The sequence below is a fragment of the Puma concolor genome, chromosome B2 (genome assembly GCF_028749965.1).
Source record: "Puma concolor isolate L17-30 chromosome B2, mPumCon1.1.hap2, whole genome shotgun sequence".
Lineage (NCBI taxonomy): Eukaryota > Metazoa > Chordata > Mammalia > Carnivora > Felidae > Puma > Puma concolor.
In genome coordinates this window covers 152,886,057-152,903,715 of record NC_141671.1, presented here as the reverse complement: position 1 = coordinate 152,903,715, position 17,659 = coordinate 152,886,057, and the positions used below count along the sequence as shown (strand labels likewise).

General features: G+C 55.6%; 1 protein-coding gene across 5 annotated transcripts in view; it reads right to left on the bottom strand.

Moving 5' to 3' along the window:
• The window catches only part of SMOC2 (SPARC related modular calcium binding 2), a 168,671-nt gene that overhangs the window by 11,706 nt on the left and 139,306 nt on the right, over positions 1 to 17,659 (bottom strand). For all 5 annotated transcript variants that reach the window (XM_086708324.1, XM_086708325.1, XM_086708329.1 and 2 more), the window contains one exon: positions 1,198 to 1,294. In XM_086708324.1, coding sequence (XP_086564450.1) covers positions 1,198 to 1,294 — 97 coding nt within the window. The remainder of the gene's footprint in view (positions 1 to 1,197; positions 1,295 to 17,659) is intronic.

Here is a 17,659-nt window from a genome sequence, read left to right as displayed (position 1 = left end):
TAATTCAAACTATGAAAATCGACTCGATGGCTCTGAAATGCAACTCCAAGGCATTAAGCCGTCGGAACTGGGGCCCCGCTTTCCGTTCCTCTCCCGCCTCCCACCCGCCACGGCCTGGTGCAGCCACTGGAAATCCCAGGTTCTGAGCTCGACCCTACTGTGACATGTGAGCTCCGTGAGCCCCACAGGATCCCCCCTCCATCCCCGTGAGCCCTGTGGGGTCCCCCCTCTGTCACCATGAGCCCCGCAGGTCTCCTCTCTGTCCCCGTGGGCCCCGCAGGGTCCCCCTTCCGTCACCATGAGCCCCACAGGGTCCCCTTTCTGTCCCTGTGAGCCCCGCAGGGTCCCCTCTCCATCACCATGAGCCCCACAGGGTCCCCTCTCTGTCCCCGTGAGCCCCGCAGGGTCCCCTCTCCATCACCATGAGCCCCGCAGTTCCCCTCTCTGGCCCCGTGGGCCCAGCAGGGTCCCCCCCCATCACTATGAGCCCCACAGGGTCCCCTCTCCATCCCCATGGGCCCCGCAGGGTCCCCCCTCCATGACCATGAGCCCCGCAGGGTCCCCTCGCTGTCCCCGTGGGCCCTGCAGGGTCCCCACTCCGTGACCATGAGCCCCACAGGGTCCCCTCTCTGTCCCCATGGGCGCCGCTGGGTCCCCTCTCCATCCCCATGGGCCCTGCAGGGTCCCCTCTCTGTCCCCATGGGCCCCACAGGGTGCCCCCTCCGTCACCATGAGCCCCGCAGGGTCCCCTCTCTGTCCCCATGGGCCCCGCAGGGTCCCCTCTCCGTGACTATGAGCCCCACAGGGTCCCCACTCCGTGACCATCAGCCCCGCAGGGTCCCCCCTCCATCACCATAAGCCCCGCAGGGTCCCCTCTCTGTCCCCATGGGCCCTGCAGGGTCCCCTCTCCATCACCATGAGCCCCGCAGGGTCCCCTCTCCATCACCATGAGCCCTGCAGGGTCCCCTCTCTGTCCTCGTGAGTCCCGCAGGGTCCCCTCTCCGTCACCATGAGCCCCACAGGGTCCCCTGTCTATCCCCGTGGGCCCCACAGGGTCCCCACTCCGTGACCATGAGCCCCGCAGGGTCCTCCTATGCTGACCATGCCTCCGATGCCTCACGGCTGCACCAGCTTCTAGCCGGCGATCACCAAGGCTCCTCGGACCCTCACTGACCCTCTTCGGACCCTGCCACGTACCTGCCGGAGGAGGGGTCGGACACGGCGTGCACCATGTCCGTGGACAGCGCGTCCAGAATGCTCGTCAGAAACTCATTCTTTTTGGCACCCGGACAACCTAAAAAAACAAAGTCAGCATCTTTTTTTTTTGCTCGTATTTCACAGAACCCACAGAATAGAAGAGATCTTTCCCTGTGATGAAAAGAAATGTTTATGTCTTGGAAATCAGTATGTCGGGGTACCTTAGTATCAGTGAGCTCATGTGAACACATGGCAACACATATATTGACGTGGGGTCCTGATTTTCGTGAATGATGGCATCTGACACTTACCAAGTCGCCCACGGGACTCAGAGATCGTAGGCACTGATATCCACAGCGGCAGTCCCGGGAGGCACCCCTACTGGCCAACACTACGTACGAATTCCTGGTGCCTGCAGGCATCGGGAAACGTGCGAGGTCCCTGCTGGAGACGGACGTGGCCGGATGCCTGTCCCGGTGGGCCTGGGGGACCCCACAGGCGCAGAGTGGCTGGCTTACGGGCAGCTCGGCTTCCCTCAATCTATTAACCCGCAAGGCACCGCCTAGCGGCAGCCCCCTTCTCCACCCTCACACCACTTGCAGCTCCCCGGCCCCCGCACCTGCCGCACTCCACCCCATCCTGTTCCGGGACAAGGACAAGAGCCGGGCCAGGTGCGTCCTTTCCGGGCTCTGGAGAGGTCAGAAGACTCGGCCTGGGTCGGACGGTGGTTCAGTGAGACGGCCGGTGAGTCATTCAAAGACCAACATGTTATGCGGTTAAACACACTCTGGTTTTCCTTTTGACACTTGAGTTGTGGTTATTATTATGCAAGTATGTGTTGGCTGCCTACAGCAGGCATCCATTCAGGCCTGTCTGCGCTTCGTTAAGTACACGTATCAGAGAAAAGATGTGAGTCCTCATGGGGGGGAGGGGGGGAGGTTAACAGTGAAAAACAGCGGTGTTATTCCCCTTTGATAGAACCAAAAAACTAGATCCTACTCCATAGGGAAAACACACACCATTGAGAGAATGTTCCTTCTCAAGAAAACATCATGATCTGCTTAGCGCTTCCCTCCGGGGGCTGCCGGTGAGTTGCACGTGGTTCGGAAACCCAGGGAGCCTCCAGCAGCCCCCACGCTCCAGCTGGGAGGACAGGGGCCTCGATGGGGGTGGTTAGGAAGAGAGAGAGACAGAGCATGAGTAGAGGAGGAACAGAGAGAGAGGGAGACACAGAATCCGAAGCGGGCTCCAGGCCCTGAGCTGTCAGCACAGAGCCCGAGACGGGGCTCGAACCCATAAACCGTGAGGTCACGACCTGAGCCGAAGTCGGACGCTCAACCGACCCAGCCATCCAGGCGCCCCTTTGTAAACTTCATTTTAAAAAAATTTTTTTTTTTTTTCAACGTTTATTTATTTTTGGGACAGAGAGAGACAGAGCATGAACGGGGGAGGGGCAGAGAGAGAGAGAGACACAGAATCGGAAACAGGCTCCAGGCTCTGAGCCATCAGCCCAGAGCCTGACGCGGGGCTCGAACTCACGGACCGCGAGATCGTGACCTGGTTGAAGTCGGTCGCTTAACCGACTGCGCCACCCAGGCGCCCCTGTAAACTTCATTTTAAATAAAGAAAATAAGAAATGCATTCATCTCACAAAGACAAAGCCACCAGACCTGCAAAACTGTCCTCAAGCACACTGGGTCCCACGCCGTGCACACGTGCTCTGGGTGAGGCTAGCTGGACCTCTCACACACACACACACACACACACACACACACACGGTCTGCCTGCAGATAGGAGGTCCTGCTCACGCTGCTGCCCTTCCTCCACAGACACTGTTGAGGCCCCGGGAAGGCGCTGGGCCTGGTGGCCACAATCACCTACACGGAGCGAGCGTCCCGAGTCCCCGCCTCAGCCGACAGGACCACAGAGTCCTGATTTACCCCAGACTCTGGGAGCACGCGGCCACCACTCCGAGGGTAACAGCTAATGAGACAGGAATGGGGGTGCCACTCCCCATCAGTGGGGAAGTGGGTTTCACCGCGACGAGGGCTCGGGGAGCACGGTCCCACGATCCCCGCGAGTCGGGGCACGGGCAGGACCGCAGGTCACTTAGACTGAGGGGTGGAGGTGGGGAGGCCCCGGAGAAAGCAGCCGGCCTGGGTTTGTGGTATCTGCGCGGCGTCTATCGCGGTGTTCGGGGGCTGCTTCTGAGAGGACTCCCCCCGGGAGCAGAGCGGAGACCCCCCCCCCCCGTCCTAGTCACCCTGGGATGAGGGTTGCCACTGGGTGATGGGGACTGCTGCTCAAAGCCAGTTCTGAGACAAAGCAAATGAAAACGCAAAATGAGGGGCGCCTGGGTGGCGCAGTCGGTTAAGCGTCCGACTTCAGCCAGGTCACGATCTCGCGGTCCGTGAGTTCGAGCCCCGCGTCGGGCTCTGGGCTGATGGCTCAGAGCCTGGAGCCTGTTTCCGATTCTGTGTCTCCCTCTCTCTCTGCCCCTCCCCCGTTCATGCTCTCTCTCTGTCCCAAAAATAAATAAATAAATAAATAAATAATAAAAAAATAAGTTTAAAAAAAAGAAAACGCAAAATGAGAAGAAATCAGAAAAAATTCAGAACCCACCGAGCAGATTTTCCTTGCGTGGAAGTGACAGAGGTACAGAATGGAAATGTCACCATGAAGTGGACCAGATCTTGGAAATACACGAAAGCAGCAACGGGCCTGACACAGAAGCAAGGCGCCCCCAGACCTCGGGGGCTTCTGCTGGGAAGACGGGTGGTCTTCTCCGGGGACAGGGCGCCGTGACCCGGACAGACACGCACACTCCTCGGGGACAGAGCCACTGGTCGGAAGCAGACAGGCCAGGGTGGCAGTGAGGGCCGAGACCTTCTCAGGGGCCTGCAGACTGCTTGTGGGGCCAGGGCGGCGGGGAGCCCTGGGGGGCCACGTGCTGACAGGACGGCCACTCCTGGCCGGGCCCTTGCTCCTTGGCTCGCCTCCTGCTCACCCTGCACGGTGGCCCCTGGGGCGGCTAGACGGCTGCCCTAGACCTTGTGTTGTTTAAACCACAGCCTGCAGGCTCCGCGACGTGACACAAAGTCACACGGGGACAGCTGTCCGCACGAGTGAGCTCTCCCGCGGAGCGCAGGGGCGGCCCCGCAGGGAGCAGTCAGGGCGAGCGTCCTGCTGTCCGCAGGCACACAGCTAACAGCCACTTAGAGAAACATCGCAGGGAGAGGAAACCAGACTGCCCTTTTCAAAGCTGGAACAGAATGACTACAGCAATTTGTTTATGAGTCTGCAGCCAAACAAAGCCTACAGCTTAGCCTGACGATGCTGTGGATCCTGTGTCTATCTGCAGAATCCAAGTAAAGCCCTTGGGGCTCAGTGCGATTTCCGTGAAGACACTTGAGCACTAATCCTGCTTTGGGGCCACAGGGCCGTGCCCCGGGCTCCAGTGCAGCCGCGGACGGGCCCAGCCAGCCGCCCCGTCTGCCGCACGCACTGGGGGTCTCGGAGCCTGGTTTACACGGGGACACGTGAAAAACCATTTCATTTGCTGACTCTTAAGGTGAACGCATTCTTCGCTTTCCATGAAATGTCCTTCTTTTAAAAAATAGGAGCTTTTCATATAGATAGTGCTGCTATAAGCATGGGGGTGCGTGTGTCCCTTTGAAACAGCACACGTGTATCCCTTGGATACGTGCCTAGTCGTGCCATGGCTGGGTCGCAGGGTAGCTCTATTTTTAGTTTTTTGAGGAACCTCCACGCTGTTTTCCAGAGCGGCTGCACCCGTGTGCATTCCCAGCAACGGTGCACGAGGGTTCCCGTTTCTCCACATCCTCGTCAGCACCTGCTGTTTCCTGAGTTGTTCGTGTTAGCCATTCTGACAAGCACCCCCAAGTTTATAGCAGCACTATCGACAATAGCCAAAGTATGGAAAGAGCCCAAAGGTCCATGGATGGATGAACGGATAAAGAAAATGTGGTGTGTGTGTATATATACATATATACGCACACACACACACACACACATACATATATACATATATACGTACACACACACACACACACACACACACACACACAACGGAGTATTACTCTGCAATCAAAATAATGAAATCTTACCATTTGCAACTACGTGGATGGAACTGGAGGGTATTCTGCTAAGTGAAATTAGTCAGAGAAAGACAAAAATCATTTGACTTCACTCAAATCAGGACTTTAAGACACAGAACAGACGAACACAAGGGAAGGGAAGCAAAAATAATATAAAAACAGGGAGGGGGACAAAACAGAAGAGACTCATAAATATGGAGAACAAACTGAGGGTTGCTGGAGGGGTTGTGGGAGGGGGGGTGGGCTACATGGAGGAGGGGCACTAAGGACTCTACTCCTGGAATCATTGTTGCACTAGATGCTAACTAATTTGGATGTACATTTAAAAAAATAAAATTTGGGGCGCCTGGGTGGCTCAGTCGGTTAAGCGTCCGACTTCGGCTCAGGTCATGTTCTTGCAGTGGGTGTATTCAAGCCCCGCGTCGGGCTCTGTGCTGACAGCTCAGAGCCTGGAGCCTATTTTAGATTCTGTGTCTCCCTCTCTCTCTGCCCCTTCTCTGCTCATGCTCTATCTCTCTCTGTCTCAAAAATAAATAAAAACATTAAAATAAATAAAAAATAAAATAAATAAAAAATAAAAACAAGAAATAAAGTTGCTTTGATATTGTTTAAAACACAGACTCTGGCAAAGCAAAGAAGGAAACATCGCACACGCTGATGCTCGTACAGAGCAGAGACGCTCGGAAAACTGTGGCCCTGGGCTGCTGTGAGGGAAGGAGGGCAGCAAGACAGGGGAGGACCCCCCAAGGCTTGCGGGGCCCCAGGGGCCACTGGAAGAAGCTTGGACTTTACCTGCAGGGAAACCAGCCTTCGGGGGGTTTATAGGATGACACAATCCGACTTATGGTCTTCAAGTGTCCCATGTGCACTGTGGGGGCCCAGGGCGCCGGGCTTTGCCTGTGGTCCAGGGAGGAGCTCAGGGGGCATCAGGGAGGACGCGGTACTCTGGGGGGCCTGGCCTGGGTTAAATGAGCCTCAGTCTACACAGCAAGTATGCAGAGAACGTCCTTTGCAGGACACGGGCTTAGGTTCAGTCCTGAAAGCCCATCCGTCCTACAGAAGGACTCAAGGCTCTGTCCTGCGGCCACAGCAGGAAGTGAGGGTACAACCCGGCCCTGGGTCTGAGCACTGTGCCGAGACAAGGCATGAGGCACAAGTCGCCTGCCACCGAGAAGCACCTCCTCATTAAGACTTTTGCAAGGCCCAGGCCTACTCACCATTGTTCAGTCCACACTGGAGGCCACGAGCAAGGGCCTACCCGCAAACACAGCCTTCGGGGGAGAGCACGAAGCTTTCCAATCTTTTAAATTTTTCTAATTTATAATTTTTTTTACACTTACTTATTTTTTGAGAGATAGAGAGAGACAGAGAACAAGTTGGAGAGGGGCAGAGAGAGCGGGAGACATGGAATCAAAAGCAGGCTCTGGGCTCTGAGCTGTCAGCACAGAGCCCAGTGTGGGGCTTGAGCTCACGAATTGCGAGATCATGACCTAAGCTGAAGTCGGATGATCAACCGACTGAGCCACGTAGGTGCCCCAAGTTTATTTAAATTTAAAGACAGAGAGAGAGAGAGAGAGAGAGAGACAGAGACAGAGAGACAGAGTGTGAGTAGGGGAGGAGCAGAGAGAGAGGGAGACACGGAATCCGAAACAGGCTCCAGGCTCCGGGCTGTCAGCACAGAGCCCGACGCGGGGCTCGAACTCACAAACCATGAGATTGTGACCTGAGCCGAAGTCGGATGCTTAACAGACTGGCCACCCAGCCACCCACGAAGCTTTCCAATCTTAAGATGAAAACAAAATCTTGACTCTTATGTACTGACTCTAGTTTTTCTATCTTCTCTGTACTTATTTTATATATTTATTTTCATATTTCCGTATTCCCAACATTTTCTCATTATTCTAAACAAAGAGTTTCACAGGCTGGCGACTGTGCTCTGATTAGTTACCATGACGTGTGCTGGAAATCGGCACTGGGCCAGCGCCTGTGGGACTCGAGGATCAGAGTCTCTGAGCCCAAGCAGGGCAGAGGCAGAGAGAGAAGGAGACAGAGGATCCGAAGAAGGTTCCCGGCTCTGAGCTGTCAGCACAGAGCCCGACACGGGGCTCGAACCCACGAACCGTGAGATCGTGACCTGAGCCGAAGTCAGAGGCTTAGCCCACTGAGCCCCGCAGCGCCCCTAGAGAAAACTTTCTTAAACCACTAGCTCATTTATTTCTACTTCCAATAGTTTGCTCCTTGTTATTGCCTCTTTCATATCCTGTGTGAGGAAGTGAAGAAAGAACACAAGCCTTAAGCACGAGACAGACCGCCCGTATGTGTAAAAACTGTGAGCCTGTGCAAGTCCATCCTTGACTGTCACAAAAACTAAGCTTCCAATCTATGAAGTGCTTGTAAATCGCATTTTATAGCACCAATGACCTTGATGTGATTGCAAAGAGCCATCACTAAACTCCTCACCGGAAAAGAGCGGGGAAGTGTTTCCTGGCACCGTAAGGTTGGGTGAAGACAACTTCTGTCACCTTCTTCATCGCTAACCAGCACATGGCAGCCGTGTGGAGCGGGTGCCATGAGGGGTGCCGGTACAGGCAGGAGGGGGGCCACCGCGGGGCAGGCTCGCGGCAGGTGCAACCACCCGACTCGGCCCTTCTCGCGGCTTCCTGGCGCGGGACGCAGTCCTGTGAGATAGCAGCAGCAGCAGGGTCAGGGGCTTCCTGACTCGGAAACGAGCAACACAGATGTGCCCAGGTGGCAGCCTTCGCCCTCTGTCCCGAGCCCTTCTGACATGTTGGGAGCGCGTAATCCCTGCATCCCGCTCCGCTTGAAACACCCACGCTGCTCTCCCGACCTTGAGCTACTGTCTGGAACGGCCTGGAGTTTGGAAGCCTCTCCAAAACACGGCCACTGAATCTGTGCTTGGCCAAGAACAGCTAACCCGGACAGCAGGACACACGGCCGATGGAGGTCCCCCCGTCCCGTTGTCCCCATCGTGCACACGGACACAAATACCTGCTTTGTGCCTTGCAGGATCGGGCACGGGGGCCGTGCTTCCTGCACGTTACGTCTCCCAGCGAGACACTCTACGTCGCTGAAAATTCGTCCTGCCCTTTAAGTTCTGCATCACCGGACCACGGACCACAGAGGGAGCCTTGTAAAACTCCAGAGGTCTCTGACCAGCCCCGTGGCACCTGAGGGACGCGGCTCTCACCACTGACATAGAGGGGGCTCAGCGAGCTGTTGCTGAGGGCCGGAGGGGCAGCCCCCACTCTCCAGGGGCCAGGCTGTGTGCTCTGCGGCCGCAGGCATTCACCCTGCACTTGGTGGCATCGGGCCTTCACCGCAAGTCACTGAAGCAGGGCCCGTGCTGCCAGGGGACGTCCGAGACGCGGGAAGCCACGGCTCCCCGCAGTCAAATATCGCAGAGCCCGTTCTGTAAAACCACAATAAAGTCATGCTGAAATCATGCTCGTAAACCGACTAAAAGCCACACGCATTCTTTAAAGAGGCGAGGGAAACCAGAAGTGAGGCCGACCGCGTGCCTGGAACTCAAGCAGAGGCTCCAGACGGCCCAGCCCCGGCCGGCCCGGCTCTGACACGCTGTGCAGGACACTCTCCAAAGCACCCGGGGCGCCCACACCCCTGCCCGGCGCTGCCCCAGAAGCCGAGCCCTCGGGGAAGTGGCCGCAGCGGCCAGAGCGTCGACGCTGGGTCAGCAGCTGCCCTCTCTTCCAGAACGGGGTGTCCCCCGACAGACAGCCGAGGGGTGGGCAAGGGTGGGAGTGCGCCGAGACCCCTGCCCGCCCCTAGGTCCCCGGCACCCTCGGGAGAACGTCCTCGTAGCCGCGGCCGTCGGCGAGCCAATGTCGTCACAGTGCGCTCGGGCCGCGGGTCTCCACTCCGTGCGCGGAGCCTGGGGCTGAGCCGACTTACAGACACGGCGTCAGCCCGTCCCACGAGAACCACGGCCACCTTCCCCCTGCGCCAATGAGCACGGTGCACCACACTGCTGGGCGGGGGCAGCGCCGGGCTCCTGAGTCCCGGGCCCGACCTCAGAGCCCACGGCTGCGACCGCGGAAAAGGCTCCCCCACGGGGACGACACGACGGGGCCTCTGCTCTGGGGACGGGCTCCACGCCTCGGCCGTTGCCGCTTCCCCGCACGGTCCCCGCCCTCCCTGCGCCTCCCGCACGGAGCCCGGCTTCCCGCTCACCTCCACGGTGAGTGCCGTGCACCGTGTCCCGTGTTGTGACAGCCTCGGCACTTTCTCCCGTCCGGCTGATTCTGCAATTACTGTTGAATGGATCCCATCCGGTTGTTCACTTTCATTAACGGAGGTCAAGTCCATGCAGACGAGGGCCACGTGTCTACGTTCTCGCAGCCCAGTCTACACCTCAGAGCGGCTGTGCGCTGGCCACTCAGCCGGGGACCTCCTTCTCTGGCTTCACTTTCCTGCCATTTCTGAGATGTAGGCTTTGTCCCCAGGAACGAAGACGTGGGGGGACCAAACCCTCTGACGCATGTCTAACGTGGTTTCTGAAGTTTTCAAGTGTCAACAGATTCCGTACACATTCTCTCCTCCATGTCCACGTGATGGACAGAACACAGCAAGGGCCCCAAAGTCCATTTCCCATGTCACCTTCTCCCTCTTATTCCCCCAGGAGAGCCGACACACAAGGAAAAACTATCCAAAGGAGACAAATGGCATCACTGTGATTTATGTTCTCTGAAGAGCCCCGACGGGATCAGCCTGGTTGCTCACGAGAATGCTCAGAAGACCGTGCAAACGCCTCACGGTTCGGAGCGGCCTCCGTTCCAAGGGGAAGGTGGCACTCAATGCTTGCCCCCCCCCCCCCCAGGATTCACCTGGAGCCACTTTTTCTCACTTTGAGCAAAGACAAGATGACCTCTCCTCAGGTGACAGAGGTCAGCGACTTGCAGCTTTGGGGTCAAGGTGTTAAGTCAAAGGACTAGGGTCAAGGTCAAGTGAGTTCTGCAGGGGCCATGAGACCTGCCTTCAGCTCTCTCATTTTCAAAAACACCCTTGCGATGGCACGAACGGAGAAGGACACTCATGCTGAGTGAAACTTGGAAATAGCACGAAAGTGCAGATGGGTTGTAATAGGCTACATGGGAGACTTTTAAAAATCATGACTCAAAATTATCATGGGGTCCGGACACTGAGCCAACCCCAAGTAAGGTGGAAGGCTCGCGGTGTGTCTGTGCAGGTACAGGCTGGACGGCACCGTATACAGCCAGGGATCACGGACTCTAAACGCTGAGCTAAAGACCCATGGCCACCCAATCTTATCCACCAGCTGGCATGGAAAAGCCTTCAGTCTGGCAGGGCACGGAGGAAGGGGACAAGACACGAGATGTCACTTCTATACTTGGCTTTTGGTTTTGTACTTAAGTTTTTTTTTTTTCTTTTTAGAAAGAGAGTGAGAGTGTGTGCACGAGCTGGGGAGGGACAGAGAGAGAGGGAGAGAATCCCATGCAGGCTCCACACCGTCAGCACAGAGCCCGATGTGGGGCTCCGTCCCATGACTCTGGGATCATAACCTGAGCCAAAACCGAGAGTCAGACGCTCAACCGACTGAGCCACCCAGGCGCTCCTGGTTTTGGACTTTTAAAAACAGTATTTCACAAATAAATTGACAAGGAGAGAAAAGTTACTGATGTCTGGCACTTACACTGTGAAAAATCTGTTCCGGTTTGTATGGCTAAAAGTTGGCAGAAACTGACCTAATTAAGGAGCTGCTGGCTGTCGGAATGAACTATCAATACGGGATATTACTTCTCGTATGCCTGAGTTAAGTCATTAACTATTAACCAACTCACCCAACCGTTAACCAGCTAGGTGTCACAAAGCCTCCCGTCATTTCAAGAACTCCTATGAAGGTGTCTGAAGATTCTGGAGGGTCTGTTTTAGTTCATATTTAGGAAGTGTCAAGTCTGGAGATGCTAAGAGGGGCACGGTGTTCGTGAATGATTTTTATGATTCACATTGATCTCCTAAGACTGTGTTTGCGAGCCAAGGTCTATTTTGGTAGCTGGAGAGAGGCTCTGTCCTTCTCCTGGTCTGCAGTCCCACCGGCCCTGCCAGCAGTTATGAGCCTGGCTCACGAGGCTGTGGCTCCAGCACAGGATTTCTGGTAAATGGCAGAATCTTTGAAGAAAAGATTACACACACGCTTCTCTCTTGGAGCCACAATCAATGACTGTAACTGGAAATCCTATCTTCCTTAGAAAACAGCATAACAGTACGATGGGATAGGAAAACAAAAGCAAAGAAACCACATCACTTTCTGTCTTCCTTGAATATAAGTTCTTCCCAAACACATGCCTTAGGTGTATTAATTGTGAACCCGTAATTTATACTTGTTCCTGGCTGCTCCCGGAGCTCACCCCCACCCCTGAGCAGGGTCCATTCTCTGCCTATTCAGTCCTGCCCCTTTTTAGTAAAGTAGCTCAGGGGCGCCTGGGTGGCTCAGTAGGTTAAGCATCCAACTCCTGATCTTGGCTCAGGTCAAGATCTCATGAAAGATCTCCTGGGATCCAGCCCCGCGTCGGGCTCTGTGCTGACAGCGCGGAGCCTCCTTAGGATTCTCTCTCCCTCTGTCTCCACCTCTCTCTCAAAATAAATAAATGAACTTTAAAAGAAAGTAGCTCAAAGCTCACCTTCTTCAGGAACACTTACTGCTTAGTTCAGCAAGCATGAACTGCCTTCTCCTCTGTATTCCCAATGCCTGTAGCAGCCATATGCCCACTGGGACTGCTCCGACTGGGACCATGCCCACCGAGACCACGCCCGCCGGGACCATGCCCACCAAGACGACGCCCGCCGGGACCACGCCCACTGGAAACCAGACCCTTCGTGCAGCTCATCCCCGGGGCTTCACGAGTGGGTTTTGCTGTGACAGCTCTGTGTTGAGTTTAGGAAATCAAGCCATGTGTGTTTGGATTCTTTCTACTGTACAACCTGTGACAAGGCGGGGCTCTTGAAGGAAACACCCAAGCTGGAGACGAGAAAGACGCTCCCCCAACAAGTCGTTTATCCATATGCCTGATCCGGAGGTCCTGAGCAGTGAGGTTTCAGGGCAGACCAACCACAGGCGTGGCCTGGTCTCACATGCTTCCCAAAAGTTGACCACACCAAGTCACCTGCCACTTTCAAGCGAATGACTGAGCTTTGACGAGCCGCGTGGGTTAGCTTCATGACCACTGGAAACACCTACACTTCAGCAGGGCTTTAAAAACGGTCATATGGACGAGGTGAGCCCAGCATCCTCCTATGGAAAGAGCCTAAATGTCCCCCAACCGATGAATGGATAAAAAAATTGTGGCTTATGTACACAATGGAATACTACGTGGCAATGAGAGAGAATGAAATCTGGCCTTTTGTAGCCATGTGGATGCAACCGGAGAGTGTTATGCTAAGTGAAATAAGTCATACAGAGAAAGACAGATACCATATGTTTTCACTCTTACGTGGATCCTGAGAAACTTAACAGAAGACCATGGGGGAGGGGAAGGGGAAAAAAAAAGTTAGAGAGGGAGGGAGCCAAACCATAAGAGACTCTTAAAAACTGAGAATAAACTGAGGGTTGATGGGGGGTGGGAGGGAGGGGAGGGTGGGTGATGGGAATTGAGGAAGGCACCTCTTAGGAGGAGCACTGGGTGTTGTATGGGAACCAATCTGACAATAAATTTCGTATTAAAAAGAAAACGACCATATGGAGCCATGGAACAATGACAGGCATTACACGTGGCACGTTAAATACACGGAAACGGCTCCTCCCTGCACCCACCAGCCTGTCCAGCTGCCCACCGAGCAGAGCGTCTGTTTAATAAAAGGTCTGAGCAATCATTTCCACCTCCTGAAGACTCTCGGGGTCCCCAGGGCTGCCGCACAGACAGCGACATGCCCTGCAGGGTCCCTCTTGCAGAAACTCGGGCTGAATGACTTGTGTATCGTAAACCCAGATGGATCGGAATTTCCCAGATGACAAACAGCGATTTAGTTAACGCCTGGGAAATGTGCACTCAGGGAGCCCGTTGACACGTGTGACAACCCCGGGCCCAGAACCCAGAGCCTTCTGGTGAGCAGAGGCCCTGAGAGCCCTGTGTCAGAAGGGACCCGAGGGCTTCTCCAGGCCCCCGTTCCCCCTTGGTTTTTACACGGGAGAATGAAGAGCAGACAGAGGGAGCATGTCAGAGAACAGGGTGCACCCCCCCTGACATCCGGGGCATGCAGCACCAGGCACGTAGGACGGGGACACCTGCTCTCAGCAGGTGCAGACACCGCCGCCCCCTCCCGAGGCTGAGGGCAGTGCCCTCGTGACCCGCACACACCTCGCTGATGGGCCTGCTTCCCACCCGCATCCCAGCCGCCCCGGGTCGGGAAGCTGGCGCTGCCCCTCCGAGCGGTCTCTGCGGGACGGGACGAGTGCCCTGGATGAATGCCCTCCCCACCGGGCACTCCGCATGTGCACGAGGGCGGCTCCAGGGAGCCGCGTGCAGAGCTCGGAAGGCAGTTACGAAGGGCAGGACGAGGCCAGGGTGACCCCGCTGAGGACCCGACCTGTGGCTTGGGGAGCTGACCACGAACCCTCTGGAAACCCTACCAACTTCACAAGCACAGGCGAGGGGGTGAGGACTGACGGACGGGAATGCGGGACAGCATCATTCATTACTGGACCGCACCTCTAGTGTCACGTTTTCAGACGGAGGCCGTTTCTCCAAATCACACGCTCTGCTCCTTTCTTTAAATTTTTTTTTTTCAACGTTTATTTATTTTTGGGACAGAGAGAGACAGAGCATGAACAGGCGAGGGGCAGAGAGAGAGGGAGACACAGAATCGGAAACAGGCTCCAGGCTCTGAGCCATCAGCCCAGAGCCCGACGTGGGGCTCGAACTCACGGACCGCGAGATCGTGACCTGGCTGAAGTCGGACGCTTAACCGACTGCGCCACCCAGGCGCCCCTCTGCTCCTTTCTTAATACTGAAAGCAGCTTCCTGTTTATTATCTCCTACAGATTTTCCGGAGGCTGGGGCCGTAGGCGGCCACATGGAGAAACAAATCGTTTCATTTTGGAATGAAATGCTTTCACTCGAAGTTTCAATGCATATTTTTTGCCGGGTTATGTTAACTTAAGGCAGAAATATCGCCCACAATCCAATATTTTTATTTGAGAGGTAGCCACAGATGGCTAATGGTTCTCCCCGGAGGGTAACTGGATTTTATCGCTCTGTTTCCAAGAACTGTTGCAGGCGCTTTGTTTCCTCAATATGATGGTGACAGAGCTTGAACGGGCCGTGTGCACACTCACCTCATGGCCACGCGGGACGCCCCTCGGGTGGCAGTTAATCACAGCCACACGTCCACCACGGTGGCGCCCGCTGGACACCCACGGCTGCCCTCCCCTCGGGCCAGGACCACGGCCCGAGAGCCAGAGCCTCCCACGAGGCCTCACGGTGACACAGCAACCCATCGGCCTGGGAAATCCTCACCTGACTCCTTGCTTAGATGTGACGCCACTGCACAACGAGCAGAATCGCCCGATCCTACGCTTTGCATTAAGAAACACGTTTCCCTCATCAACATTATGCCCACGATTGTAGTAACACCAAGCACGTTGGGTGAAAGCTGTCTTTCTTAGGACTCCAGGGCCATGTCAGTCTGCACCCTTTGCATCTCTCCTCTTGTAAAATGTAATAAAATCAGGAGATGAAGGCTACAGATTTTACAGGACAGCACAGATGAGAAGTGGTTTGGGAGCTGTGTGTTTACGTAAGCACGGATTTACTACCGAACTCCCCAGGATGCCACAGCTTGCCAGACTACACGCACCGCATCGCGGTAAGATTCAAGTGTAAATGAATGAGAAAGAAGTCAACACAGAGACCAAGAGTCATGGTAAAGAAGGATGGCAGAAAGTAGACTTAGGCCGATACAAGAAGGCACACTTGGGTGGATGGAGCCACGCGTTTGAAGGAAGGTCCCCCCGAAAGGAAACACAGCATAAACCAGACCATAGGGAGATACAAGGCCACTTGCTGAGTCTGAAACGAGAGAAATGCTTCCTGTGCCTCACGTAAGGGCCCCGTGGTGACGACAGCCGGATACTCGCCGAAGTCCTGACGAAGAACACGGCTTCCAAGGACTACTTTCACGAGGCACGCCCGCTGCGGGCTGCAGCAGGGCCAGAAGCTGAGAAGCTCTTCTCACGGCACGGACAATCACCTCACCACTCGCCCGAAGTCCCCGCGCGAGAAGATCAAAATAGTGTGGATTTCTTCCGTGCACATTGTCTGTTTTCTCAGGGTCTGAGAAACTGAGCTCCTCCAGATGCTGGGGGCCTGGATTCCATCTCCTCTCCGAAGTTGGTTAAATGAGGAACTGTTTGCTTTGAGAATCACATCAGTTAGGAGTCTGGCCATAACACACGCTGGCTAGAGGAACGTTCTTTACCTACAGAAGTCGCAAGTCAAGATTCTCCTCACAAAGCAGTCTGGGGCCACTTAAGACCACGGACCTCGGTGATCAAGGTCCCGAGTTTCCGGAGCCAGATTCCCAGCCTGAAAGAGGCTGGGAGCTGGCATAGCCACTACTGTGAGTCCCAGTACAGGTGCTGATTCTGGGGACCCCCTCAGACAGGTAGGTCGTGAAACATGTTTAGGTAACACGATGAGTGTGGTTGTCACCTAAGTTTGCTGACTATACACAAGCAAGTGGTAATGCTTACTTTCAGAATGACTAACCTACAGCCCTTCTTTGTGGGCGGTAATTAGAGAGTAGGGACCATTGCCTTTTATGGCCCCGAACGGTGCAGACTGCAGTAGAATGCCGTAGCCAGCAAAGACGGAACCCAAGTGGCCACAGGCACGTTTGTGGAAATGTTATGGCCAAGTCCTATTAACTGTGTCTATTCTCATTCTTTAATAGAATGTACATAAAAATGCAGCTGTGTCCCAGACGTCCCTGAACCACATCGGGTAATCCGAGCCGTGCCTGCAGAAACCTCTCACACATGGCCAATTATTTCTAAAGAGGGGAAAAGCAGCAGCTACGTAAGAGCTCAGAGGTTCTGAGTCCTTCGCTGGAGCCCGAGCCGCAGTGGCCTCACACCCAGGGCGCACACGGCAAGCCCAGCACCAAGCCCCTGAGCACAGCCGGTTGCCGACGTGGCCGGGCCGCGGCGGGGCCGGGCGGGCTGTGCCAGGCGGACGACGGCTGGCCTCCCCGATGCTGGAGGGGAGTCTTCCCTCTGGAACTTGGACTTCTTCTCCTAACCAGCGTCAGGGACACAGCTCTTTAATGCGACACATACACACACCTCATCTCTGGTAGGCCCGTCGGAGCGATTTCTCCAATTACCAAAGTCACAGCCTCGATTTTTAGCGTTCTCAGCGAGGCAGCTCTTGTCTTAACAACGCCTGCAGGACATGAAAGCCAGATCATGTCTTCACTCCAGCGCCCAAGAAGGTGTGTGACAAGCTGTTAAAAGTGTAAACAAAGAATTCACTTCCTCCTGCAAGGGCTCCTTGCCTTCCGTGCTGACAAAACCCAGGGCTCGTGTGTCTGCGCTCTCTGGGCCCACAAGCTGGCTCCCCTGATGGATTGACGAGGAGCCCCAGGCACCCTGCCCCTCGGAGACGGAGACGCCAGGGGAGCCTGGCGGGCGGGCCACACCCATCTGCCTCAGGGCCAGGGGCCACGGGGGACGCAGATCTCAGCCCACCTTTGCTGTGTCCACCCTCTCACACTCACAAAGGAAAAGGAAGCCTTCCGGGAGGTGGTACATGAAACCAGGTGGCAAACTTACGGCCAGCCAGTCGCTTCCTGTGTTTGACCCTGCGCTCCGCGTCGTCATTCGGCAAAGAAGAAAGAACGTGAAAATTACAGCCACAGAAGCCAATGCCATCGTGTAAGGAAACTAAGAGCCTGATAACACGGACAAAAGCCGGACTTTCAGTCCAAGAGGCACCCCACACTGGCTGTGGGACCTCGTGCAGGCCACACAACCGCTCTGGACCTTAAGGTCCTCACCTCAGAGCAGTGCCCGGACGGGCTGCTGTCCAGGCCAACGTCCTCTCTAGCATCCTAATCTCCGTTGGCTGGAAACCTGAACAGGCAGAAGGGAAGCTGGGTCTCTGGGCCCATCACTTGCCACGACCAGCCTTCCAAGAATGTGTGCGTCACGAGCCAGAGCTAGGGAGGGATCCCAGCTCTCTTGGGGATGCTTAGCATCCTCAGTGGCTGCGAGGCCCGGGGTATCTCGCTACCCCTAGAAGCAAACCCTACGCAAGGGTCCCGGGGAAGAGAGGTGGGAGAACACGCAGAGA